Source organism: Oncorhynchus gorbuscha, linkage group LG24 (genome assembly GCF_021184085.1).
Source record: "Oncorhynchus gorbuscha isolate QuinsamMale2020 ecotype Even-year linkage group LG24, OgorEven_v1.0, whole genome shotgun sequence".
Taxonomy (NCBI): Eukaryota; Metazoa; Chordata; class Actinopteri; order Salmoniformes; family Salmonidae; genus Oncorhynchus; species Oncorhynchus gorbuscha.
The window spans coordinates 11,051,187-11,077,996 of record NC_060196.1 but is presented as its reverse complement, the minus strand read 5'-3'; the positions used below and the strand labels follow the sequence as shown (position 1 = coordinate 11,077,996).

At 44.4% G+C, this 26,810-nt stretch overlaps 3 protein-coding genes across 4 annotated transcripts in view; 2 read left to right on the top strand and 1 right to left on the bottom strand.

The window, feature by feature from the left end:
- LOC124012438 (zinc finger protein 606-like) overlaps nt 1-26,810 on the top strand; it is a 1,040,669-nt gene that overhangs the window by 517,843 nt on the left and 496,016 nt on the right. The gene's annotated exons all lie outside the window — the stretch shown is intronic.
- LOC124012437 overlaps nt 1-26,810 on the top strand; it is a 971,157-nt gene that overhangs the window by 484,507 nt on the left and 459,840 nt on the right. The window lies entirely within an intron of this gene.
- LOC124012433 (neurotrophin receptor-interacting factor homolog) overlaps nt 9,282-26,810 on the bottom strand; it is a 162,804-nt gene continuing 145,275 nt past the window's right edge. The window contains exons 5-7 of one of the 2 annotated variants that reach the window (XM_046326047.1): nt 13,175-13,286; nt 12,392-12,513; nt 9,282-10,884 (exon numbers count right to left, since the gene is read on the bottom strand). In XM_046326047.1, the coding sequence (XP_046182003.1) occupies nt 10,090-10,884; nt 12,392-12,513; nt 13,175-13,286 (1,029 nt within the window). In that variant the 3' untranslated portion in view covers nt 9,282-10,089. Of the gene's footprint in view, nt 10,885-11,134; nt 12,514-13,174; nt 13,287-26,810 lie in introns of those variants that run through there. The other variant, XM_046326046.1, reaches the window with a different exon arrangement.

Below are 26,810 nucleotides of genomic sequence, written 5' to 3'. Positions count from 1 at the left end.
GCAGACTGAGTAGATTAAATGAAGTTTATGAACATTGATGTGAAATTCTCATAACAAAATGTGAAACTGAAATATAAAATTTACACTAGTAAACTCAACAGAAAAATAAATGTCCCTTTTTCAGAATCCTGTCTTTCAAAGATAATTTGATCAAATCCAAATAACTTCACATATCTTCAATGTAAAGGGTTTAAACACTGTTTACCATGCACCTAATGAACATGCACCTGTGGAATGGTCGTTAATACACTAACAGTTTACAGACGGTTGGCAATTAAGGTCACAGTTATGAAAATTTAGGACACTAAAGAGGCCTTTCTACTGACTCGGGAAAACACCAGAAGAAAGATGCCCAGGGTCCCTGCTCGTCTGCGTGAACGTGCCTTGGGCATGCTGCAAGGAGGCATGAGGATGGCAGATGTGGCCAGGGCAATAAATTGAAATGTCCGTACTGTGAGACACCTAAGACAGCGCTACAGGGAGACAGGATGGACAGCTGATCATCCTCACAGTGGCACACTACGTGTAACACCACCTGCACAGGATCGGTACATCCGAACTTCACACCTGCGGGACAGGTACAGGATGGTAACAACAACTGCCAGAGTTACACCAGGAACGCACATCAGTGCTCAGACTGTACTCAATAGGCTGAGAGAGGCTGGACTGAGGACTTGTAGGCCTGTTGTAAGCCAGGTCCTCACCAGACATCACCGGCAACAACGTCACCTATGGGCACAAACCCACTGTCGCTGGACCAGACAGGACTGGCAAAAAGTGCTCTTCACTGATGAGTTGCGGTTTTGTCTCACCAGGGGTGATGGTCGGATTCGCATTTATCGTTGAAGGAATGAGCGTTACACCGAGGCCTGTACTCTGAAGCGGGATCGATTTGGAGGTGGAGGGTCCGTCATGATATGGGGCGGTGTGTCACAGCATCATCGGACTGAGCTTGTTGTCATTGCAGGCAATCGCAACGCTGTGCGTTACAGGGAAGACCTCCTCCCTCATATGGTACCCTTCCTGCAGGCTCATCCTGACATGAGCCTCCAGCACGACAATGCCACCAGCCATACTGCTCGTTCTCTGCGTGATTTCCTGCAAGACAGGAATGTCAGTGTTCTGCCATGGCCAGCAAAGAGCCCGGATCTCAATCCCATTGAAAATGTCTGGGACCTGTTGGATCGGAGGGTGAGGGCTTGGGCCATTCCCCCCAGAAATGTATGGGAAGAGCGAGGTAACATCTCACAGTAAGAACTGGCAAATATGGTGCAGTCCATGAGGAGGAGCTGTACTGCAATACTTATTGCAGCTGGTGGCCACACCAGATACTGACTGTTACTTTTGATTTTGACCCACCCTTTGATCAGGGACACATTATTCCATTTCTGTTAGTCACATGTCTGTTCAACTTGTTCTGTTTCTGTCTTAGTTTCATACAAATATTTACACGTTAAGTTTGCTTTAAATAAACGCAGTTTACAGTGAGAGGACATTTATTTTTTTGCTGAGTTTATTCAGACCCTTTACACAGTACTTTGTTGAAGCACCTTGGCAGCAACTGCAGCCTCGAGTCTTCTTGGGTATGATGCTACAAGCGTGGCACACCTGTATTCGGGGAGTTTCTCTCATTCCTCTCTGCAGATCCTCTCAATTTCTGTCAGGTTGGATGGAGAGTGTTGCTGCACAGCTATTTTCAGATCTCTCCAGAGATGTTAGGTTGGGTTCAAGTCCGGGCTCTGGCTGGACACTCAAGGACATTCAGAGACTTGTCCTGAAGCCACTCCTACGTTGTCTTGGCTGTGTGCTTAGGGTTGTTGTCCTGTTGGAAGGTGAAACTTTACCCCAGTCTGAGATCCTGAGCGCTCTGTAGCAGATTTTCATCAAGGATCTCTCTATACTTTGCTCCATTCATCTTTGCTCGATCATGACTTATCTCCCAGTCCCTGCCACTGAAAAACTTCCCCACAGCATGACACCACCACCATGCTTCACCATAGAGATGGTGCCAGGCTTCCTCCAGTTCAATCTTGGTTTCATCAGACGAGAGAATCTTGTTTCTCATGGTCTGAGAGTCTTTTAGAGGCCTTTTGGCAAACTCCAAGTGGGCTGTCATGTGCCTTTTACTGAGGAGTGGGTTCCGTCTGGCCACTCTAATGGACTGATTGGTGGAGTGCTGCAGAGATGGTTGTCCTTCTGTGAGATTATCCCATCTCCACAGATGAACTTTGGAGCTCTGTCAGAGTGACCATCTGGTTCTTGGTCACTTCCTTTCGCCACCGATTGCTCGGTTTGGCCGGGTGGCCAGCTCTAGAAAGACTCTTGGTGGTTCCAAACTTCTTCCATTTAAGAATGATTGTGGCCACTGTGTTCTTGGGGACCTTCAATGCAGCATAATTTTTGTTGGTACCCTTCCCCAGATCTGGGCTTCAACACAATCCTGTCTCAGAGGTCTACGGACAATTCCTTCGACCTCATGACTTGGTTTTTGCTCTTATATGCACTGTCAACTGTTAGAATTTAAATAGACAGGTGTATGCTTTTCCAAATCATGTCCGATCAATTGAATTTACCACAGGTGGACTCCAAGTCCAAGTGTCAAGGATTATCAATGGAAACAGGATTCACCTGAGTTCAATTTCAAGTCTCATAACAAAGGGTCTGAATACTTACAGTGGAGCAAAAAAAGTATTTAGTCAGCCCCCAATTGTGCAAGTTCTCCCACTTCAAAATATGAGAGAGGCCTGTAATTTTCATCATAGGTACACTTCAACTATGACAGACAAAATGAGGGAAAAAATCCAGAAAATCACATTGTAGGATTTTTTAATGAATTTATTTGCAAATTATGGTGGAAAATAAGTATTTGGTCAATAACAAAAGTTTATCTCAATACTTTGTTTTTTACCCTTTGTTGGCAATGACAGAGGTCAAACGTTTTCTGTAAGTCTTCACAAGGTTTTCACACACTGTTGCTGGTATTTTTGCCCATTCCTCCATGCAGATCTCCTCTAGAGCAGTGATGTTTTGGGGCTGTTGCTGGGCAACACGGACTTTCAACTCCCTCCAAAGATTTTCTATGGGGTTGAGATCTGGAGACTGGCTAGGCCACTCCAGGACCTTGAAATGCTTCTTACGAAGCCACTCCTTCGTTGCCCGGGCGGTGTGTTTGGGATCATTGTCATGCTGAAAGACCCAGCCACATTTGATCTTCATTGCCCTTGCTGATGGAAGGAGGTTTTCACTCAAAATCTCACGATACATGGCCCCATTCATTCTTTCCTTTACACGGATCAGTCGTCCTGGTTCCTTTGCAGAAAACCGCCCCAAAGCATGATGTTTCTACCCCCATGCTCCACAGTAGGTATGGGATTCTTTGGATGCAACTCAGCATTCTTTGTCCTCCAAACACGACGAGTTGAGATTTTACCAAAATATTTTGGTTTCGTCTGACCATATGACATTCTCCCAATCTTCTTCTGGATCATCCAAATGCTCTCTAGAAAACTTCAGATGGGCCTGGACATGTACTGGCTTAAGCAGGGGGACACGTCTGGCACCGCAGGATTTGAGTCCCTAGTGGCGTAGTGTGTTACTGATGGTAGGCTTTGTTACTTTGGTCCCAGCTCTCTGCAGGTCATTCAATAGGTCCCCCAGTGTGGTTCTGGGATTTTTGCTCACAGTTCTTGTTATCATTTTGACCCCACGGGGTGAGATCTTGCGTGGAGCCCCAGATCGAGGGAGATTATCAGTGGTCTTGTATGTCTTCCATTTCCTAATAATTGCTCCCACAGTTGATTTCTTCAAACCAAGCTGCTTACCTATTGCAGATTCAGTCTTCCCAGCCTGGTGCAGGTCTACAATTTTGTTTCTGGTGTCCTTTGACAGCTCTTTGATCTTGGCCATAGTGGAGTTTGGAGTGTGACTGTTTGAGGTTGTGGACAGGTGTCTTTTATACTGATAACAAGTTCAAACAGGTGCCATTAATACAGGTAACATTTACATTTAAGTCATTTAGCAGACGCTCTTATCCAGAGCGACTTACAAATTGGTGCATTCACCTTATGACATCCAGTGGAACAACCACTTTACAATAGTGCATCTAAATATTTTAAGGGGGGAGGGTGAGAAGGATTACTTTATCCTATCCTAGGTATTCCTTAAAGAGGTGGGGTTTCAGGTGTCTCCGGAAGGTGGTGATTGACTCCGCTGTCCTGGCGTCGTGAGGGAGTTTGTTCCACCATTGGGGAGCCAGAGCAGCGAACAGTTTTGACTGAGCTGAGCGGGAACTGTACTTCCTCAGTGGTAGGGAGGCGAGCAGGCCAGAGGTGGATGAACGCAGTGCCCTTATTTGGGTGTAGGGCCTGATCAGAGCCTGGAGGTACTGAGGTGCCGTTCCCCTCACAGCTCCGTAGGCAAGCACCATGGTCTTGTAGCGGATGCGAGCTTCAACTGGAAGCCAGTGGAGAGAGCGGAGGAGCGGGGTGACGTGAGAGAACTTGGGAAGGTTGAACACTAGACGGGCTGCGGCGTTCTGGATGAGTTGTAGGGGTTTAATGGCACAGGCAGGGAGCCCAGCCAACAGCGAGTTGCAGTAATCCAGACGGGAGATGACAAGTGCCTGGATTAGGACCTGCGCCGCTTCCTGTGTGAGGCAGGGTCGTACTCTGCGGATGTTGTAGAGCATGAACCTACAGGAACGGGCCACCGCCTTGATGTTAGTTGAGAACGACAGTTTGTTGTCCAGGATCACGCCAAGGTTCTTAGCGCTCTGGGAGGAGGACACAATGGAGTTGTCAACCGTGATGGCGAGATCATGGAACGGGCAGTCCTTCCCCGGGAGGAAGAGCAGCTCCGTCTTGCCGAAGTTCAGCTTGAGGTGGTGATCCGTCATCCACACTGATATGTCTGCCAGACATGCAGAGATGCGATTCGCCATCTGGTCATCAGAAGGGGGAAAGGAGAAGATTAATTGTGTGTCGTCTGCATAGCAATGATAGGAGAGACCATGTGAGGTTATGACAGAGCCAAGTGACTTGGTGTATAGCGAGAATAGGAGAGGGCCTAGAACAGAGCCCTGGGGACACCAGTGGTGAGAGCGCGTGGTGAGGAGACAGATTCTCGCCACGCCACCTGGTAGGAGCGACCTGTCAGGTAGGACGCAATCCAAGCGTGGGCCGCGCCGGAGATGCCCAACTCGGAGAGGGTGGAGAGGAGGATCTGATGGTTCACAGTATCGAAGGCAGCCGATAGGTCTAGAAGGATGAGAGCAGAGGAGAGAGAGTTAGCTTTAGCGGTGCGGAGCGCCTCCGTGATACAGAGAAGAGCAGTCTCAGTTGAATGACTAGTCTTGAAACCTGACTGATTTGGATCAAGAAGGTCATTCTGAGAGAGATAGCGGGAGAGCTGACCAAGGACGGCACGTTCAAGAGTTTTGGAGAGAAAAGAAAGAAGGGATACTGGTCTGTAGTTGTTGACATCGGAGGGATCGAGTGTAGGTTTTTTCAGAAGGGGTGCAACTCTCGCTCTCTTGAAGACGGAAGGGACGTAGCCAGCGGTCAGGGATAAGTTGATGAGCGAGGTGAGGTAAGGGAGAAGGTCTCCGGAAATGGTCTGGAGAAGAGAGGAGGGGATAGGGTCGAGCGGGCAGGTTGTTGGGCGGCCGGCCGTCACAAGACGCGAGATTTCATCTGGAGAGAGAGGGAGAAAGAGGTCAGAGCACAGGGTAGGGCAGTGTGAGCAGAACCAGCGGTGTTGTTTGACTTAGCAAACGAGGATCGGATGTCGTCGATCTTCTTTTCAAAATGGTTGACGAAGTCATCTGTAGAGAGGGAGGAGGGGGGGGAGGAGGATTCAGGAGGGAGGAGAATGTGGCAAAGAGCTTCCTAGGGTTAGAGGCAGATGCTTGGAATTTAGAGTGGTAGAAAGTGGCTTTAGCAGCAGAGACAGAGGAGGAAAATGTAGAGAGGAGGGAGTGAAAGGATGCCAGGTCCGCAGGGAGGCGAGTTTTCCTCCATTTCCGCTCGGCCTTCCGGAGCCCTGTTCTGTGAGCTCGCATTGAGTCGTCAAGCCACGGAGCGGGAGGGGAGGACCGAGCCGGCCTGGAAGATAGGGGACATAGAGAGTCAAAGGATGCAGAAAGGGAGGAGAGGAGGGTTGAGGAGGCAGAATCAGGAGATAGGTTGGAGAAGGTTTGAGCAGAGGGAAGAGATGATAGGATGGAAGAGGAGAGGGTAGCGAGGGAGAGAGAGCGAAGGTTGGGACGGCGCGATACCATCCGAGTAGGGGCAGTGTGGGAAGTGTTGGATGAGAGCGAGAGGGAAAAGGATACAAGGTAGTGGTCGGAGACTTGGAGGGAAGTTGCAATGAGGTTAGTGGAAGAACAGCATCTAGTAAAGATGAGGTCGAGCGTATTGCCTGCCTTGTGAGTAGGGGGAAGGTGAGAGGGTGAGGTCAAAAGAGGAGAGGAGTGGAAAGAAGGAGGCAGAGAGGAATGAGTCAAAGGTAGACGTGGGGAGGTTAAAGTCGCCCAGAACTGTGAGAGGTGACCCGTCCTCAGGAAAGGAGCTTATCAAGGCATCAAGCTCATTGATGAACTCTCCGAGGGGACCTGGAGGGCGATAAATGATAAGGATGTTAAGCTTGAAAGGGCTGGTAACTGTGACAGCATGAAATTCAAAGGAGGCGATAGACAGATGGGTAAGGGGAGAAAGAGAGAATGACCACATGGGAGAGATAAGGATCCCTATGCCACCACCCCGCTGACCAGAAGCTCTCGGGGTGTGCGAGAACACGTGGGCGGACGAAGAGAGAGCAGTAGGAGTAGCAGTGTTATCTGTGGTGATCCATGTTTCTGTCAGTGCCAAGAAGTCGAGGGACTGGAGGGAGGCATAGGCTGAGATGAACTCTGCCTTGTTGGCTGCAGATCGGCAGTTCCAGAGGCTACCGGAGACCTGGAACTCCACGTGGGTCGTGCGCGCTGGGACCACCAGATTAGGGTGGCAGCGGCCACGCGGTGTGGAGCGTTTGTATGGTCTGTGCAGAGAGGAGAGAACAGGGATAGACAGACACATAGTTGACAGGCTACAGAAGAGGCTACGCTAATGCAAGGAGATTGGAATGACAAGTGGACTACACGTCTCGAATGTTCAGAAAGTTAAGCTTACGTAGCAAGAATCTTATTGACTAAAATTATTAAAAATGATACAGTACTGCTGAAGTAGGCTAGCTGGCAGTGGCTGCGTTGTTGACTTTGTAGGCTAGCTGACAGTGGCTGCGTTGTTGACACTACACTAATCAAGTCGTTCCGTTGAGTGTAGTAGTTTCTACAGTGCTGCTATTCGGGGGCTAGCTGGCTAGCTAGCAGTGTTGATTACGTTACGTTGCGTTAAAAGAACGACAATAGCTGGCTAGCTAACCTAGAAAATCGCTCTAGACTACACAATTATCTTTGATACACAGACGGCTATGTAGCTAGCTATGTAGCTAGCTACGATCAAACAAATCAAACCGTTGTGCTGTAATGAAATGAAATGAAAAATGTGATACTACCTGTGGAGCGAAGCGGAATGCGACCGGGTTGTTGAGTGCGGAAGTTCTATTCAGTAGACGTTGGCTAGCTGTTGGCTAGCTAGCAGTGTCTCCTACGTTAAGGACGACAAATAGCTGGCTAGCTAACCTCGGTAAATTAAGATAATCACTCTAAGACTACACACTCTAAACTACACAATTATCTTGGATACGAAGACAGCAAAGACAACTATGTAGCTAGCTAACACTACACTAATCAAGTCGTTCAGTTGAGTGTAATAGTTTCTACAGTGCTGCTATTCGGTAGACGGTGGACGTTTGCTAGCTGGCTAGCTGCTGGGCAGATAGCAGTGTAGACTACGTTAGGACGACGAAATACGAAGTTGCAATAGAAGTGACGAGTGGAGGACAGAGGAGCCTCTTAAAGAAGTTGTTACAGGTCTGTGAGATCCAGAAATCTTGCTTGTTTGTAGGTGATCAAATACTTATTTTAAACCATAATTTGCAAATAAATTCATAAAAAATCCTACAATGTGATTTTCTGGAATTTTTTTATTCTAATTTTGTCTGGCATAGTTGAAGTGTACCTATGATGAAAATGACAGGCCTCTCATCTTTTTAAGTGGGAGAACTTAAAAAGCACAATTGGTGGCTGACAATACTTTTTTTGCCCCACTATGTAAAGAAGGTAATTCTGTTATTTTTTTATTTATGTTTTCTAAAATAAAAGTAAAACAGTTTTTGCTTTGTCATGATGGGGTATTGCTGATGTGTAGATTGCTGAGATTTAAAAATAATAATAATTTTTAGAATAAGGCTGTAACATAAAATGTGGAAAAAGTCAAGGCACTGTTTATCAGGATCCCTTGATTGCCAAGAAACATTCACTGGTGCAGGCTCAATTACCATTTCTACCACTTACTCCTTCCACTCTTCTCACTTCTTCCAGATAGAAGGGGCCGCAATGGAGAGGCTCAAGATCCTCGGCGTGCACATCACCGAGGAGCTGAAATGGTCCCTCCACACTGACAGCATGGTGAAGAAGTAGTGCCTCCTCAACCTTAGGAGACTAAAGAAATTTGACTTGGCCCCTTAGACCCTTTTGAACTTCTACAGATGCACCATCGAGAGCATTCTGTCAGGCTGTATCGCGCTTAGGATTTTGCCTGTGCTTAGCTCCATTCCATTAATTGTTTTATCCTGAAACCCCCCCAATCCATAACAATTACAAGCATACCCATAACATGATGCAGCCATCACTATGCTTGAAAATATTGAGAGTGGTACTTAGTAATGTGTTGTATTGGATTTGCCCCAAACAAGACATTGTATACAGGATAAAAAGTGAATTGCTTTGTCACATTTTTTGCAGTATTACTTTAGTGCATTGTTGCAAACAGGAAGCATGTTTAGGAATATTTCACTCGGGCCAAGCTTCCTGCCATCCAGGATCTCTATACGGGGAGGTGTCAGAGGAAGGACCTAAAAATTGTCAGTGCCATGTCTAGGTCCAAAAGGCTCCCTAACAGCTTCTACTCGCAAGCTGAACACTTAATCAAATGGCTACCCGGACTACTTGCATTGATTGACCCCCTTTTTTACGCTGCTGCTACTCGCTGTGTATCATCTATGCATTGTCACTTTACCCCTACCTACATGTGCATATTACCTCAATTACCTTGACTAACCCATACTCCTGGACTAACCGGTACCCCCTGTATATAGTGTGTTAGAAAGAATAGTGTAAAATCAAGGAATTACTTTATTCCATCAACATCACATCAGTAAGGTAAATATTAAACTATACTTGTTCTAGCCTAGATTTACTCTCTCTCTTAAAACATGTATTTACACAAGCCTGTTTCAAATGACAATTTAACAAAGGGTTAAAAGGATATACACTCCAGGTAGTAATATCAAGTACAGGGTTACATTCGTTCATGTTTATTATTTCACCCGTCATCACAAGACCTGGAGCCTTCAGGCCATTTACTGCAAACAGCTTGAGGCCAAGGACTGTTTGTAAAGACCCATACCATAGATGATAGTTAAGAAAAAACCCAGAGTTCACAAGCTTAACAAACAGTTGACATACATCAGTATAATATAGCCAAGTGTCTGAGTAAGTCAATTATTGAGTGGCAATGTTTGCTACAGCCATATAACAGATATGAGAGATGATAGAGGGGAGGATGAAAGATATCCGATTAAGGAGAACTCCTACCTACTACCCAGTGCCATGGGAGGGCAATAGGGGAAAGTGACACAGTAAGGGGTTGTTTTTGGACCTCTTCCCCAATGAAAGCATGACCTCAGGGTCATCTCACTTGACTTGTTAAAAAGGTGTTAGAAAAGTGTTTTATGAATAGAACATAAGAAAAAGCATTCAGAGGGGAAATAGTGTTACTCTTCAATAACACGACAGTGTTGTGGCTATGCCAGCACACCAAACAACAAGTCTGTATCATGTGAGAATGTGATCATATCCAGATGCTCAACTGAGGGACTTGTTTTTTTATTTTGATCGAGTTCCCAGACATCCCTCGTGTACATCTCAAGCTACGATTTCTCCCTATTGTGGACATTCCTATGTCTGATAAGGCTACTTAGGAAGGAGAAGCTCTTGTAACATAGTTTGCACTTGAAGCTGTCCTTTGTGTGAACAGTCTGGTGCTGTTTCACATATTTCGCCTTAGCGAATCGCTTCCCACACGTAGGGCAGGCGTATGGCTTGTCGGCGTCGGTCCCAATGCTTGGGCTCCCACGTTTTGACCCAATGACACCAGAGAGCCCTTCATGACATGGAGCCATTGTTTGGGTGTTGTCGGGATTGTGTGCTGTGTTATAGGCTAGGTACTTGTTGTGGTGACTGCCCATACTGACCCTGTCTGTATTCGTGGGGTAACAATTAAGCAGCTGTGGAAGGCTAGACCCAGGCCCAGGGGGATCTCTCACCACTCTCTGTGAAGGCTGATGCCCAGGCTGACCTGCTCTGTTCATATCATAGGAACAGGAGGGTCTATCTCTATCAACCCCAGGCCCTGCTCCATCCCTGCACTGAGTCTGTGAAGAGAAGGGTCTGGGCTGCGGACTGGATCCCTGACTGGAGACTCTGTCTCTCTGATGAACACCAGGGCTGAGGTTGTTCAGTCCACCTGTCCACTGGTTTTGTTTTGTGTGGTGGTGGAGTCTCTGTCCCTCGTGGTTGGGTCCTGGTTCAGACACGGAAAGGAAGAGCAACGGCTCTTGATCCAGGGTTCTGATCCGGGGCCAGGGTTTGTGACCAGCCGCCTCAAGGGTCCGGTCTCTCCCGCCAGGAACACCAGTTATCAGCAGGTCCTCATGGACTGCAGACTGTAAACACATTGTACAAAAGATAATATACAGGTTTATAGTAGTCATTCTTTGCTGTACAAACAGAAACATGACATGATATTATCAAATGTTAGCCATAGTCAAGCCCACCTCTAACACTGTGATTCAAGTACCCAAAAATATGGAGACATTGGAGTTTATTATAAATAATGTCCATATGTGTTGGTTCGACTGTGACAAGGGAAACTCAGTCCCTGAAATGATAAAAAAATAACCAAGTCAGTCAGCGCAGAGTCAATGTTGTATTTAATTTCAACAAGATGGTTATACACTCACATAACGTGAAGTACAGTACTTTTATTACACAAAATGATACGTGACAAGTAGAATAACTTCTCACTATGGTAACTAGAATTTTGGGGAAAAGGTTCAACATTACATTACACACATCTTCACTACTTTATGTCAAGTAAACATGAATGAAGGCACTCGTTATAAAACACCAGATCAAACAACAGGACAAGGTTGTCACTCATCAATGAAGCATTTTTAGACACCATCACCATATCATCTACTCTCTCATCATACTCATGATTTCCTCAGTCCACCTCCTCCAGTTCCACACTACATATAAAAACAATATAATTAACTACATTACATGTCACTATACTCAATACAAATGAACTACAAACAAACTAACTTGTACTACATTATATGTCACTATCCTCTATACATGGGCCATGTGCATTTTCTGCTGGTGTATCCTGAGGTAGCTCTTCTCTAAGAACCTCTTCCCGCAGTGTGTACAGGCGAATGGCCTCTCTCCCGTGTGGACTTTCAGGTGCACCTTCAGCTGGTGCTGGCGGGAGAATCTCTTCTCACACTGGGGGCAGCTGTAGGGTTTCTCCCCTGTATGGACTCTCTGGTGCCTATTCAGGCTGGACGATTGAGAAAAACTGGCCCGGCACAGGTGGCAGCCGAACGGTTTCTCCCCCGTGTGCATCCTCTGGTGGATCTCCACCTGTTTGGGGAAACTGAAGGCTTTCCTACAGAACGAACACTGGAAGCGCTTCTCTTTGGCGCTGCCACCTTTACTGATTCGGTCTCTACTATTTTCATTTGTCAATGGTCTTGTGTAGCCATTTAATGTTGAGGCACCGGCATTGTCTGAGATCTGGTTTAACATCAGAGGAGTGTGAGGAGAATGAAGGCCAGGGAGTGTCTGTGTTGTTGCAGGGTCCACGTTCCAGTTGATAGATCCTATAGAAGACAGGCTGAAGGCAGCATCTGTTAGGGCCTGAGGCGCCAACAGTCTCTCTGAATCACAACTATAGGAGCAGGACGGAGCGTCGCTAGCCGAGTCTGTGTCTGTTCTCATATGGACACCTCCCTGTCCCTGCAGACCAAATCTACGCCTCGTCCTGGTTTCATCCAGTCTGTTGTCATGGAGACTAAGTTTGGATGTTGTTTTGTGTTCAACTGTCTGTTTCTGGTTAACAGTGTTGTTCCCCAGCCCAGAGTTGAGGACGCTGTCCCATCCACTGACCTCCACTATCTCGCCTCTGATCCTGGCCTGCTCAGTGATGTTGTCCCCTGGGCCCTTGGCTGCAGCAGTCTGGGTATCCAAGATGGCCACCCAGTCTCCTCTGTTATCCTCTAGCCAATCACCTTCAGGAAAAGGTTACAAAATACTTTACAAACATGCAGAGAACTCTACATATGGAGTTTGAGTCAATTAAATCATCAAGTTTATACATTATGTTTGTTATAAACATACACTGAGTATATAAAACATTAAGAACACCTCTTTTCATGACAGTTTTTAACTGGTCATTCTATGATCCCAGATTGATGTCACTTGTTAAATCCACTTAAATCATTGTAAATGAAGGGGAGGAGACAGGTTAAATAAGGGTTTTTAAGCCTTGAGACATGGATTGTGTGTGTGTGCCATTCAGAAGGTGAATGGGCAAGACAGAAAATGTAAGTGCCTTTCAACGGTTTGTGTCAAAAACTGCAATGCTGCTGTTTTTTTCTTCACCCTCAACAGTTTCCCATGTGTATCAACAATGGGCCACCACCCAAAGGACATCCAGCCAACTTGACACAACTGTGGGATGCATTGGAGTCAACATCCCTGTGGAACGATTGACACCTTGTCGAGTCCATACCCTGATGAATTGAGGCAGTTCTGAGGGTAAAAGTGTGGGGAGGTGCAACTCAATATTAGGAAGGTGTTCCTAATGTTTGATATACTTAGTTTTATGTAGATACATCACTATTCCCAGTGAAGTATATCTATTATGTTCTGTATATGTGTCTCCCATACCTTGTTCCCCCATCTTTAGTTCACTCAGCAGATCAATGCTCTCTGGTCTGTCTTCTATCGTCTCCTCTTTGACCAGCAGCAGATCAGGCTTCCCATCCTCCATGTCTACTGACTGTAAGAGATACAGAGTGAGAGGATGTTGGATCAGGAAATCTGATATGAGCACCCTGCTATGGAGCATCTTCTAATTCGGCAATGAGGGATTGCTATGCAAACACGTTTGGCGATTTGCTTACTTGACACTCATTAAAAGGATAGTTTGGGATTTTGGGAATGAAGCCCTTATCTACTCCCCCAGAGACAGATTAACTGCTGTATACCATTATTATGCCTCTGAGTCCAGTATGCAGGCAGTTTGAGGTAATTTGCAGAGCCAATGTTAACTAGCTTAGCGCAAAGAATGGAAGTATTTGGGTACACCTAGCATGCCAGCTGTACCCAAATACTTCCCGTGTTTACGCTGAGCTAGTGAGCACTGGCTTGCAAAATTACCTTTAACTTCCTACATACAGAGACGTAAAAATGGTTTCCATGACTTCATCGGTCTCTAGGGAAGTAGATAAAGAGCTTAATTAGCAAAATCCCAAACAAACCCTTTTAATGGTTTGATAATTCAAAGTCATGGTCCCAGACTTAAAGGTTCAATGCAGCCGTTTTTATCTCAATATAAGTACACTGCTCAAAAAAATAAAGGGAACACTAAAATAACACATCTTATATCTGAATGAATTAAATATTTAAATACTTTTTTCTTTACATACTTGAATGTGCTGACAACAAAATCACACAAAAATGATCAATGGAAATCAAATTTATCAACCCATGGAGGTCTGGATTTGGAGTCACATTCAAGATTAAAGTGGAAAACCACACTACAGGCTGATCCAACTTTGATTTAATGTCCTTAAAACAAGTCAAAATGAGGCTCAGTAGTGTGTGTGGCCTCCACGTGCCTGTATGACCTCCCTACAACGCCTGGGCATGCTCCTGATGAGGTGGCGGATGGTCTCCTGAGGGATCTCCTCCCAGACCTGGACTAAAGCATCCACCAACTCCTGGACAGTCTGTGGTGCAACGGTGGATGGTTGGTGGATGGAGCGAGACATGATGTCCCAGATGTGCTCAATTGGATTCAGGTCTGGGGAACAGGTGGGCCAGTCCATAGCATCAATGCCTTCCTCTTGCAGGAACTGCTGACACACTCCAGCCACATGAGGTCTAGCATGGTTTTGCATTAGGAGGAACCCAGGGCCAACCGCACCAGCATATGGTCTCACAAGGGGTCTGAGGATCTCATCTCGGTACCGAATGGCAGTCAGGATACTTCTGGCGAGTACATGGAGGGCTGTGCGGCCCCCCAAAGAAATGCAACCCCACACCATGACTGACCCACCGCCAAACCGGTCATGCTGGAGGATGTTGCAGGCAGCAGAACGTTCTCCACGGCGTCTCCAGACTCTGTCACGTCTGTCACATGTACTCAGTGTGAACCTGCTTTCATCTGTGAAGAGCACAGGGCGCCAGGGGCGAATTTGCCAATCTTGGTGTTCTCTGGCAAATGCCAAACGTCCTGCACGGTGTTGGGCTGTAAGCACAACCCCCACCTGTGGACGTCGGGCCCTCATACCACCCTCATGGAGTCTGTTTCTGACCGTTTGAGCAGACACATGCACATTTGTGGCCTGCTGGAGGTCATTTTGCAGGGCTCTGGCAGTGCTCCTCCTGCTCCTCCTTGCACAAAGGTGGAGGTAGCGGTCCTGCTGCTGGGTTGTTGCCCTCCTATGGCCTCCTCTACGTCTCCTGATGTACTGGCTTGTCTCCTGGTAGCGCCTCCATGCTCTGGACACTACGCTGACAGACACAGCAAACCTTCTTGCCACAGCTCGCATTGATGCGCCATCCTGGATGAGCTGCACTACCTGAGCCACTTGTGTAGGTTGTAGACTCCGTCTCATGCTACCACTAGAGCGAAAGCACCGCCAGCATTCAAAATTGACCAAAACATCAGCCAGGAAGCATAGGAACTGAGAAGTGGTCTGTGGTTATCACCTGTAGAACCACTCTTTATTGGGGGTGTCTTGCTAATTGCCTATAATTTCCACCTGTTGTCTATTCCATTTGCACAACAGCATGTGACATTTATTGTCAATCAGTGTTGCTTCCTAAGTGGACAGTTTGATTTCACAGAAGTGTGATTGACTTGGGGTTACATTGTGTTGTTTAAGTGTTCCCTTTATTTTTTTGAGCAGTGTATTTCTGGGTAACAATTAAGTTCCTTACTGTGATTTGTTTTCAAATAAATAGCTTCTTAGCAAAGAGCAATTTCTCAAGCAATAATTTAGCCAGGACTGTATGGGAGTGGTCTGTGTGGGGAGGGGAAAACTAGCTATTTTTGGTCTATTAAAAGGATACTTAAGTATTTTGGAATTTCTTAACCAGAGCCAGACGAACTCATGGATACCATTTATGTGTCTCTGCAATTTGAAGGTAGCATATCATTATTTTAGAGCAATTGCTGGTAATCTATGGGTATCAGCTAGCCAGCTCCTCTCAAAAGCAGGGAAATAGACCTAACTTCTCCATAGCTGGGTGGTTGGTAATTTGTCTTACATAGTAATCAATATTTATACATTTGTTAAAATTACTGATAATAATAATTAGATTCTATCAACTTCCTGATTTACGGACTACTTTGGGTTCTGCCTGCTCTCTCTTCCTTTGAGACTTGATGTGGTTTTGTAAACAAAACTCCTGGGAGGCAGCCAGCTTTTGCGTACTGTAGTAGCTAAAGTAGCTAGCTTGCTAATTGGCAAATCATCATAAAAATTTGATCAATGATGTCGGACTTGGAGGTAGAAGAAGACCATTTTTATTCAGACTTGTTTATTTGAGCCATAATTTACTGGGGAAGAACATGCGCAGTTGGACGCTTAGTGAGCACAGAGGGAGGCTGAATCAGCAGAGCTAGTAGACCAGGTGTTCTGAAACATTTTCACTCAGGGGCCCGCATTCCAGCATTGGGGAACATCCCCCGTAAGCGTCACATCTATTTCTATAGGCACAAACACTGTACACACCACTCTTGTTGGAGAGAATTGTGTAGAATTGCTACAAAATTTGCTTTAAAACTGAAACATGTTCTTTGCACCCCATGACAAAATGTGTAGAATTGCAGGAAATAAGCTTGAAACCTAAATCTCTATACTTTATTTTCTTTGCATTTCATATGAATTCATCACCAAAAATAAATCAACTATACTGTTGCATATATGGGAGGGCTGAAACAAATAAATAGGTAATTGATATTTTTTATAACCTTTATTTACTAGGCAAGTCAGTTAAGAACAAATTCTTATTTTCAATGACGGCCTAGGAACAGTGGGTTGAACTGCCTGTTCAGGGGCAGAACGACAGATTTGTACCTTGTCAGCTTGGGGATGCTTGCAGCTTGCAACCTTTCAGTTACTAGTCCAATGCTCTAACCACTAGGCTACCCTGCCGCCCCATATGAATTATGATACAATTGCAGTCACAGAGAAAGAAATATCAACAGTTCCTCATTGTTTACATGATTTGTATGAATTATATTTTATTGATTGGTATAATGATTTGGTATCAATACACGTTTGGTGTCAATTACAAATGACATACATTTCTCTGTTTTTGTTCACTCTAAGGCAGTAGCTTCAAAGCCCAGTATCATCTGATTTACATCTCCAATATTTGCTGTCAGTTGTCATTTTTGCCTTGTTCATTTTACATGGCGTTCAGTTGATTATATTATGCTAAACTATGTGAATTAGAATGTCTTTGCGTTCTAAAACAGTGTTGACACCTTTTCCCATTACATTTCTTGTATTTAATGATCTTCACCCCATTTTTCCCTTAAAGGATGGTGTAGTCCCCTTGTTTTTTTATTTAAGAATTAGTTTTACACCCTGGATGCCAGGTGGTTTTTGGAATGGACATCCCTTATGAAACTTTGCAATTCATTCAAATTATGTTTCAATGTAATTGTTTTCTCTGTCGGCTTGACTGCCTGTGCTCAGCATATGTGGGAACTCCTTCAAGACTGTTGGAAAAGCATTCCTTATGAAGCTGGTTGAGAGAATGCCAAGAGTGTGCAAAGCTGTCACCAAGGAGAAGGGTTGCTACTTTGAAGGTAACTCTGGGTCTTCCTTTCCTGTGGCGGTCCTCATGACAGCCAGTTTCATTATAGCGCTTGATGGTTTTTACAACTGCACTTGAAGAAACTTTCAAAGTTCTTGACATTTTCCAGATTGACTGACTGTCATTTCTCTTTTCTGTGCTGTTCTTGCCATAATATGGACTTGGTCTTTTACCAAATAGGGTCATCTTCTGTATACCACCCCAACCTTGTCACAAACGCATTAAGAAAATAAATTCCACAAATGAACTTTTAACAAGGCACACCTGTTCAATGAAATGAAACCTCATGAAGCTGGTTGAGAGAATGCCAAGAGTGGGCAAAGCTGTCATCAAGGCAAAGGTTGGCAACTTTGAAGAATCTCAAATATAAAATACATTTTGATTTGTTTAACACTTTTTTTGGTTACTACATGATTCCAAATGTGTTATTTCATAGTTTTGATGTCTTCACTATTATTCTACAATGTAGAAAATAGTTTTTTAAAACTTAAAAAACAACCCTGGAATGAGTAGGTGTGTCCAAACTTTTGACTGATCATTTAATTGATCTTCTTAAAGAAGGATTGTGGTAGATTGAGAGGCAGCGTGCTTAGTTTGCATTATTTCAATTCTTGCTCAGAACATCAAAAAGAGGGAGGACCATCTCATAAAGGCTGTTTTCAAGAAATTCAAAATTGCTTCCAAGTTCTTTTCAAGCATGAACTTATTATTTGATGATGGGAAAATACCAAGATAATTCAGACCTTATGGTCCCCAAACTAAATTGAATGCTGAAATGTGGTCTTCAGTGCATCGAGAGACGAGGGTTGAAAGTCATGCATCCTCCGATACATTTTTTGGCAAAACCAACTACTTCTCGGAGTTCAGTATGTCAAATCGGAGGGCCTGTTGTCCGGACCTCTAGCATTCTCTATGGGGGTGTCACTGGGTTCACTTCTCGGGCCGACTCTCTTCTCTGTATATATCAATGATGTCGCTCTAGCTTCTGGCGATTCTCTGATCCACCTCTACTTGGACGACACCATTCTGTATACATCTGGCCCTTCTTTGGACACTGTGCTAACAAACCTCCAAACAAGCTTCAACGCCATACAACACTCCTTCCAACTGCTTTTAAATGCTATAAAAACTAAGTGCATGCTCTTCAACCGATTGCTGCCCGCATCCTCCTGCCTGACTAGCAGCACTACTCTGGACGGTTCTGACTTAGAATATGTAGATAACTACAAATACCTAGGTGTCTGGTTAGACTGTAAACTCTCCTTCCAGAATCACATATAGCATCTCCAATCCAAAATTAAATCTAGAATTGGCTTCCTATTTCGCAACAAAGCCAAAACATAGTCAGTGAAACTGACTATCCTACCGATCCTTTACTTCGGCGATGTCATTTACAAAATAGCCCTCAACACTCTACTCAGAAAACTTGATGCAGTCTATCACAGTGCCATCCGTTTTATCACCAAAGCCCCATATACTACCCACCACTGCGACCTGTATGCTCTCGTTGGCTGGCCCTCACTACATATCTGTCGCCAAACCCACTGGCTCCAGGTCAACTATAAGTATTTGCTAGGTATTGCCCCGCCTTATCTCAGCTCACTGGTCACCATAGCAACACTCACCCGTAGCATGCGCTCCAGCAGGTACATTGCACTGGTCATCCCCAAAGTCAACACTTACTTTGGCCACCTTTCCTTACAGTTCTCTGCTGCCAATGACTGGAACGAATCTCCCTCTCTAACTTTAAACATCAGCTGTCTGAGCAACTTACCGATCACTGTACCTGTACACAGCCAATCTGTAAATAGCACACCCGACTACCTCATCCCCATATTATTACTTACCCTCTTGCTCTTTTGCACCCCAGTATCTCTACTTGCACATCATCATCATTTGTACCCCAGTATCTCAACTTGCACATCATCATCATTTGCACATCTATCACTCCAGTATTAATGCTAAATTGTAATTATTTTTTTGCCTCTAGGGTCTATTTATTGCCTACCTCCATACTCTTCTACATTTGCACACACTGTACATAGATTTTTTTTTTTATGATTATTTTATTTTGTGTTAAACTTGTTCTCAACTGGCCTACCTGGTTAAATAAAGGTGAAATAAAAAAATAAAAAGAGAAAAGGCCTGAAAATGTGTTTTTCACAGTAAGAGATGAGATGCTATATTTATTGAATAAATTATTTTTCCAAGCTATGGAGGCACTACTAGAAGCGCACAGGCGTTCTACCAATTCAGCACAAATATAAAAAAATCTAATCATGGATCAAACTTAGCAGTATTTCTCTGCTGACAGGAAAATTCCAATCTAATAGAAAATTCAGGGAGGCAATTATGACTTGGCACAATGATATAAAAGAAGAATCATTAGCTCAATACACCAGTGTATTGATATTAGCGTTATATCAGCGTAATCGCTCTAACCGTACTATTTGTGAAGTAATTTGAGTATGTAGTATGCTTAATGTATATCTTAAGACTAATATTTGTTTTAACTAAGTATGAAATGTGTTGCTTGCGCTATCTTTATGAACTGCATAGTATATCATTGCATCGAGCTAGTATATTAACTATATGCTATTCAACTGTCCAGCATTTGTTGACTATTCACGTCATTCTTAGCTTAGCTAAATGGTATATGGTGCCTTAGTCTGCAACACCACTAAGCAAGGGGCACCACCAAGCAAGCGGCACCATGAAGAACAAGGAGCTTTCCAAACAGATCAGGGACAAAGTTGTGGAGAAGTACAGATCAGGGTTGGGTTATAAAAAAATATCAGAAACTTTGAACATCCCAAGGAGCACCATTAAATCCATTATTAAAAAATGGAAAGAATATGGCACCACAATAAACTTGCCAAGAGAGGGCCACCCACCAAAACTCACGGACCAGGCAAGGAGGGAATTAATCAGAGAGGCAACAATGAGACCAAAGATAACCCTGAAGGAGCTCCACAGCGAAGATTGGAGTATCTGTCCATAGGACCACTTTAAGCCATAAACTCCACAGAGCTGGGCTTTATGGAAGAGTGGCCAGAAAAAACCCATTGCTTAAAGAAACAAATAAGCAAACACTTTTGGTGTTTGCCAAAAGGCATGTGGGAGACTCCCCAAACATATTGAAGAAGGTACTCTGGTCAGATAATACTAAAATTGAGCTTTTTGGCAATCAAGGAAAACACTATATCTGGCACAAACCCAATACTTCTCATCACCCCGAGAACACCATCACCCAATACCCCAAGAGACTTGCTGTAATTACTGCAAAAGGTTGCTCTACAAAGTATTGACTTTGGTGGGGTGAATAGTTAGGCAAGCTCAAGTTTTTCACTGTTTGACCAGAAAAAATATTTTGCATCTTCAACTTGGTAGGCATGTTGTGTAAATCAAATGATACAACCCCCCCCAAAAAAAAATATATATATCAAATGTAACTCCAGGTTGTAAGGCAATAAAATAGTAAAAATGCCAAGGGGAGTGAATACATTCGCAAGCCACTTTAGTCATTGTGCGTTCTCCATGGACATTGTTAAATGGGGTACTTGGTAAATTCGCTTTGTCTATTGCCTGTTGAATATGGCTGGTGTTAGTAAACATTAGGGAAAATAACGTAAATTAAATTATTGCCAGCTTCACAGTTAGTCACCAACGTTTTGAATAACTTGGTAAAAAAGCCTAACCAGCACTGCCAGGTGAGTAAAATGGAGAGTGATGTATTATCTTGTTTGTGTCTGGAAGTAAGCATTGCTAGCCAACTTTAGCCAGTTAGCTTGGATGATTGACTGCATTGTGAGGCAAGAAAAGTATTATGCATAATGAATCAGAGAGCTTGGATCAACCCTGCCCTTTAGCATATTTTGGGGTTGAATAATCCTTGTGAGAATCAAGGACAGTGGATATTAGCTGACATTAAAATTGGCAGTATATACAATACTGGCGTAAAAAGACGAAGAAACTCTTACACCAAACATCACCACATTGGTAAACTATGTGGTAGAGATGGATCACAAGGCATTATATGGTAAAGTATAACCAGCGAAACAAGAGATAACATTTTTGGGGGTTTAGAGAACAACCTTTCTGAGTTTAAGGAAACAGAGATGTAGACTAGTGAAGGTAACAAAGGTAAGTAAAGCCAATTGGATAGTAAGAATTCCGAATTTGAATTGTTTGGACTGATTAAGAATTGGCTATTGTATTTTATACATTTGGTGCATTATAGGTTAATCTTAAAATAATAGACGTTTAATAGGTGGCCAAGTGGTTAGAGCGTTAAGCCAGACTAGTTATCCCCCTTTCCTAAGTGTGAAGCAGAAAGGGAATATCCAGCAGAGGTTTGTATTAAAAATATAGAGTAGTATTGTTAGGGTATACTATGTGGAAACATTTGATTTTTTATGTAAGGAGGGAATAATCATGGTTTGGTTTCTTTTATTTTCTAAACCTTACGATGGGTGACAGTATGTGAATGGTAATATGTTATTTGTGAGTTTTTTGATAGCACTCCAATGATGCAATATTTTAGTCATTTGAAAAGCTGAGGTTTAAATACAAGGTTAAATGATTAGTAGAGGGTTTGAGCCTTGAGTGTAAAAAGATAAGCTGCGGTTGAAAGAGAGCAGGCAGTGGGACATTTGAAGTATAGGTATGAGAAACATTCTTTGATTATTGTTGCTTGGTTTTGTAGTTTAGGTAACACCAGTAAAATGAAGCAGGAAGGTAATGTCATTTAAAATTATAATCTGTTTCCATTAAGTGGAAGTGTCCAGTAATTAAAGTAAGTATTGAATGTTAAGGTGATGCGACAGCACCAACATTTTGATGGTTCTATATTTGTTAAACAACAGGTTTATATTTATACCAAATTAATGCAACAGGTTGCAATGTTTAGATTACCGGAAAGGGGTTATGGGTCTGTTTATTTTAGACGCTATCGATTCCACTTAATAAAAACACTGTATTAGGGCTCCCGAGTGGCGCAGCAGTCTAAAGCACTGCATCTCAGAGTGATTCAGCCTGGTTCAAATCCAGGCTGAATCACATCTGGCCGTGATTGGGAGTCTCATAGGGCGGCACACAATTGGCCCAGCATCGTCCGGGTTTGGCCAGGGTAGGCCGTCATTGTAAATAAGAATTTGTTCTTAACTGACTTGCCTAGTTAAAAAAAGGTTAACATAAACAATCTTAAGACAAAACCGCTATTACATATGCCGTTGGACATTGGTCTAGTAACAATACCAGGATAATTTTACATGTTTATGGAAAAGAGAGACCAGTCATATAATACGATATGGGAGTGAATTGTTAGACTTGGTGGCGAGATACACGTTTCCATGTCTAAGTGTAGCGCATGCTAAATTAAGCGCAATGGGGTACATTAAAACAAACGATTCATGATTTGAGGGAGTAAAATGGACTTATTATAATCATGTTTTGTTTGTAGTTAAAACCATTGGGGTTGCTAAAGACATTGACACTTTCTCTTGGGGGTAGTCATTGTCTCTCACTTTGAAATGTTTCCTGAGGCTATGGCCTTGGGAGAGCAGTTAGTGAAATTCGGCAGTTTTATAGGTATCCGGATTCGGCGGTAAAGAGGAGCTACCAAATTAAATAAGGCATGGACATTTTTGTTGGTTTTTGCCACATGGTTTGCAGGCATATTTCTATTTTCTTGAATCAAGTTATGGGTACAATTTCTTTCTTCATGGAGTTATTATGGGTAGTGATTCTAATTCGGTTTTACTTTTTTAACATTTACATTTGACATTTAAGTCATTTAGCAGACGCTCTTATCCAGAGCGACTTACAAATTGGTGCATTCACCTTATGACATCCAGTGGAACAGCCACTTTACAATAGTGCATCTAAATATTTTAAGGGGGGTGAGAAGGATTACTTTATCCTATCCTAAGTATTCCTTAAAGAGGTGGGGTTTCAGGTGTCTCCGGAAGGTGGTGATTGACTCCGCTGTCCTGGCATCGTGAGGGAGTTTGTTCCACCATTGGGGAGCCAGAGCAGCGAACAGTTTTGACTGGGCTGAGCGGGAACTGTACTTCCTCAGTGGTAGGGAGGCGAGCAGGCCAGAGGTGGATGAACGCAGTGCCCTTATTTGGGTGTAGGGACTGATCAGAGCCTGGAGGTACTGAGGTGCCGTTCCCCTCACAGCTCCGTAGGCAAGCACCATGGTCTTGTAGCGGATGCGAGCTTCAACTGGAAGCCAGTGGAGAGAGCGGAGGAGCGGGGTGACGTGAGAGAACTTGGGAAGGTTGAACACTAGACGGGCTGCGGCGTTCTGGATGAGTTGTAGGGGTTTAATGGCACAGGCAGGGAGCCCAGCCAACAGCGAGTTGCAGTAATCCAGACGGGAGATGACAAGTGCCTGGATTAGGACCTGCGCCGCTTCCTGTGTGAGGCAGGGTCGTACTCTGCGGATGTTGTAGAGCATGAACCTACAGGAACGGGCCACCGCCTTGATGTTAGTTGAGAACGACAGGGTGTTGTCCAGGATCACGCCAAGGTTCTTAGCGCTCTGGGAGGAGGACAAAATGGAGTTGTCAACCGTGATGGCGAGATCATGGAACGGGCAGTCCTTCCCCGGGAGGAAGAGCAGCTCCGTCTTGCCGAAGTTCAGCTGGAGGTGGTGATCCGTCATCCACACTGATATGTCTGCCAGACATGCAGAGATGCGAATCGCCACCTGGTCATCAGAAGGGGGAAAGGAGAAGATTAATTGTGTGTCGTCTGCATAGCAATGATAGGAGAGACCATGTGAGGTTATGACAGAGCCAAGTGACTTGGTGTATAGCGAGAATAGGAGAGGGCCTAGAACAGAGCCCTGGGGAACACCAGTGGTGAGAGCGCGTGGTGAGGAGACAGATTCTCGCCACGCCACCTGGTAGGAGCGACCTGTCAGGTAGGACGCAATCCAAGCGTGGGCCGCGCCGGAGATGCCCAACTCGGAGAGGGTGGAGAGGAGGATCTGATGGTTCACAGTATCGAAGGCAGCCGATAGGTCTAGAAGGATGAGAGCAGAGGAGAGAGAGTTAGCTTTAGCGGTGCGGAGCGCCTCCGTGATACAGAGAAGAGCAGTCTCAGTTGAATGACTAGTCTTGAAGCCTGACTGATTTGGATCAAGAAGGTCATTCTGAGAGAGATAGCGGGAGAGCTGACCAAGGACGGCACGTTCAAGAGTTTTGGAGAGAAAAGAAAGAAAGGATACTGGTCTGTAGTTGTTAACATCGGAGGGATCGAGTGTAGGTTTTTTCAGAAGGGGTGCAACTCTCGCTCTCTTGAAGACGGAAGGGACGTAGCCAGCGGTCAGGGATAAGTTGATGAGCGAGGTGAGGTAAGGGAGAAGGTCTCCGGAAATGGTCTGGAGAAGAGAGGAGGGGATAGGGTCGAGCGGGCAGGTTGTTGGGCGGCCGGCCGTCACAAGACGCGAGATTTCATCTGGAGAGAGAGGGGAGAAAGAGGTCAGAGCACAGGGTAGGGCAGTGTGAGCAGAACCAGCGGTGTCGTTTGACTTAGCAAACGAGGATCGGATGTCGTCGACCTTCTTTTCAAAATGGTTGACGAAGTCATCTGCAGAGAGGGAGGAGGGGGGGAGGGGGAGGAGGATTCAGGAGGGAGGAGAAGGTGGCAAAGAGCTTCCTAGGGTTAGAGGCAGATGCTTGGAATTTAGAGTGGTAGAAAGTGGCTTTAGCAGCAGAGACAGAGGAGGAAAATGTAGAGAGGAGGGAGCGAAAGGATGCCAGGTCCGCAGGGACCAGTAGTGTTGTTGTTTTTACACAGTCACTATGTGAATTATGTGTCAAAATGGGGGAATTACCAATCTTTTGAGGTTTTTGGATTGAAGTCTACACACCTTGAATGATATGTAGAAGGTATATGATTAGAAGGAGTGTATTGTTGTGTTGTTTGTTTGTTTTGTTTCTATACAAATCTCTCCAGATTGGGTCTGCTGGATGATGGAGATTACTCCTTAAGGATTAATTTCCTGATCCTATGACTCTGCGATGAGGTTGACAGTGTGATAAGGGGAGTATAAACATGATGTCGCCGGAGGGTAGGGTTGCCGTCTTATCGGCTCTTGACCAACCATGCTATTTTGCTTATTTTTTCACATTGTTCGTAATTTGTTTATTTTTTAACATAATGTTGCTGCTACCATCTCTTATGACCGAAAAGAGCTTCTGGACATCCGAACTGGGATTACTCACCTCAAATTGGACGAGGAGTTCTTCTTCAATGAGTGGGACGCGAGGGATATATTAAGGACATCCGACCAGGCCCAGATCCCCGTAATTCGCTAGGAAAGGAAACGTAGGTTTTGCGGAAATAGATCAGGCTGCCTTGTGAGGATCAGGCGACGAGTAGCTAATCTGCCCTTTCCTTCCGTTCTGCTAGCTAACGTTCGCTGGAAAATAAATGGGACGAACTGAAAGCACGTATATCTTACCAACTGAACATAACAAATATCTTATGTTTCACCGAGTCGTGGCAGAACAACGACATTAAGAACATATAGCTGGCGGGTTATACACTATCAGCAGAACAGAACAGTAGCCTCTAGTAAAACATGGGGTGGGCGGGGGCCTATGCATATTTGTAAACAATAGCTGGTGCACAATATCAAAGGAAGTCTCATGGTTTTGCTCGTCTGAGGTTAAGCATCTCATGATAAGCTGTAGATCACACTATCTACCTAGAGAGTTTTCATCTGTATTTTTCATAGCTGTCTACATACCGCCACAGACCGAAGCTGGCACTAAAACCGCACTCAATGAGCTGTATTCTGCCATAAGAAAACAGGAAAACGCTCATCCAGCGGTGGCACTCCTAGTGGCCGGGGACTTTAATGCAGGGAAACTTAAATCAGTTTTACCTCATTTCTATCAGCATGTTAAATGTGCAACCAGAGGGAAAAAACATTCTAGACCCCCTTTACTCCACACACAGAGACGCGTACAAAGCTCTCCCTCGCCCTCCATATGGGAAATCTGACCATAACTCTATCCTCCTGATTCCTGTTTACAAGCAAAAATTAAAGCAGGAAGCACCAATGACTCGGTCTATAAAAAAGTGGTCAGATGAAGCTAAACTACAGGACTGTTTTGTTAGCACAGACTGGAATATGTTCTGGGATTCTTCAACATCAGGAGTACACCACATCAGTCACTGGCTTTATCAATAAGTGCATCGAGGATGGCGTCCCCACAGTGACCGTACGTACTAGAGTTCGACCGATTAATTGGAATGGCCGATTAATTAGGGCCGATTTCAAGTTTTCATACCAATCAGAAATCTGTATTTTTGGGTGCCGATTTGCAGATTTTTTTAAAATTATTGTTATTTTTACACCTTTATTTAATCTTTATGTAATTAGGCAAGTCAGTTAAGAACACATTCTTATTTTCAAAGACGGCCTAGAAACGGTGGGTTAACTGCC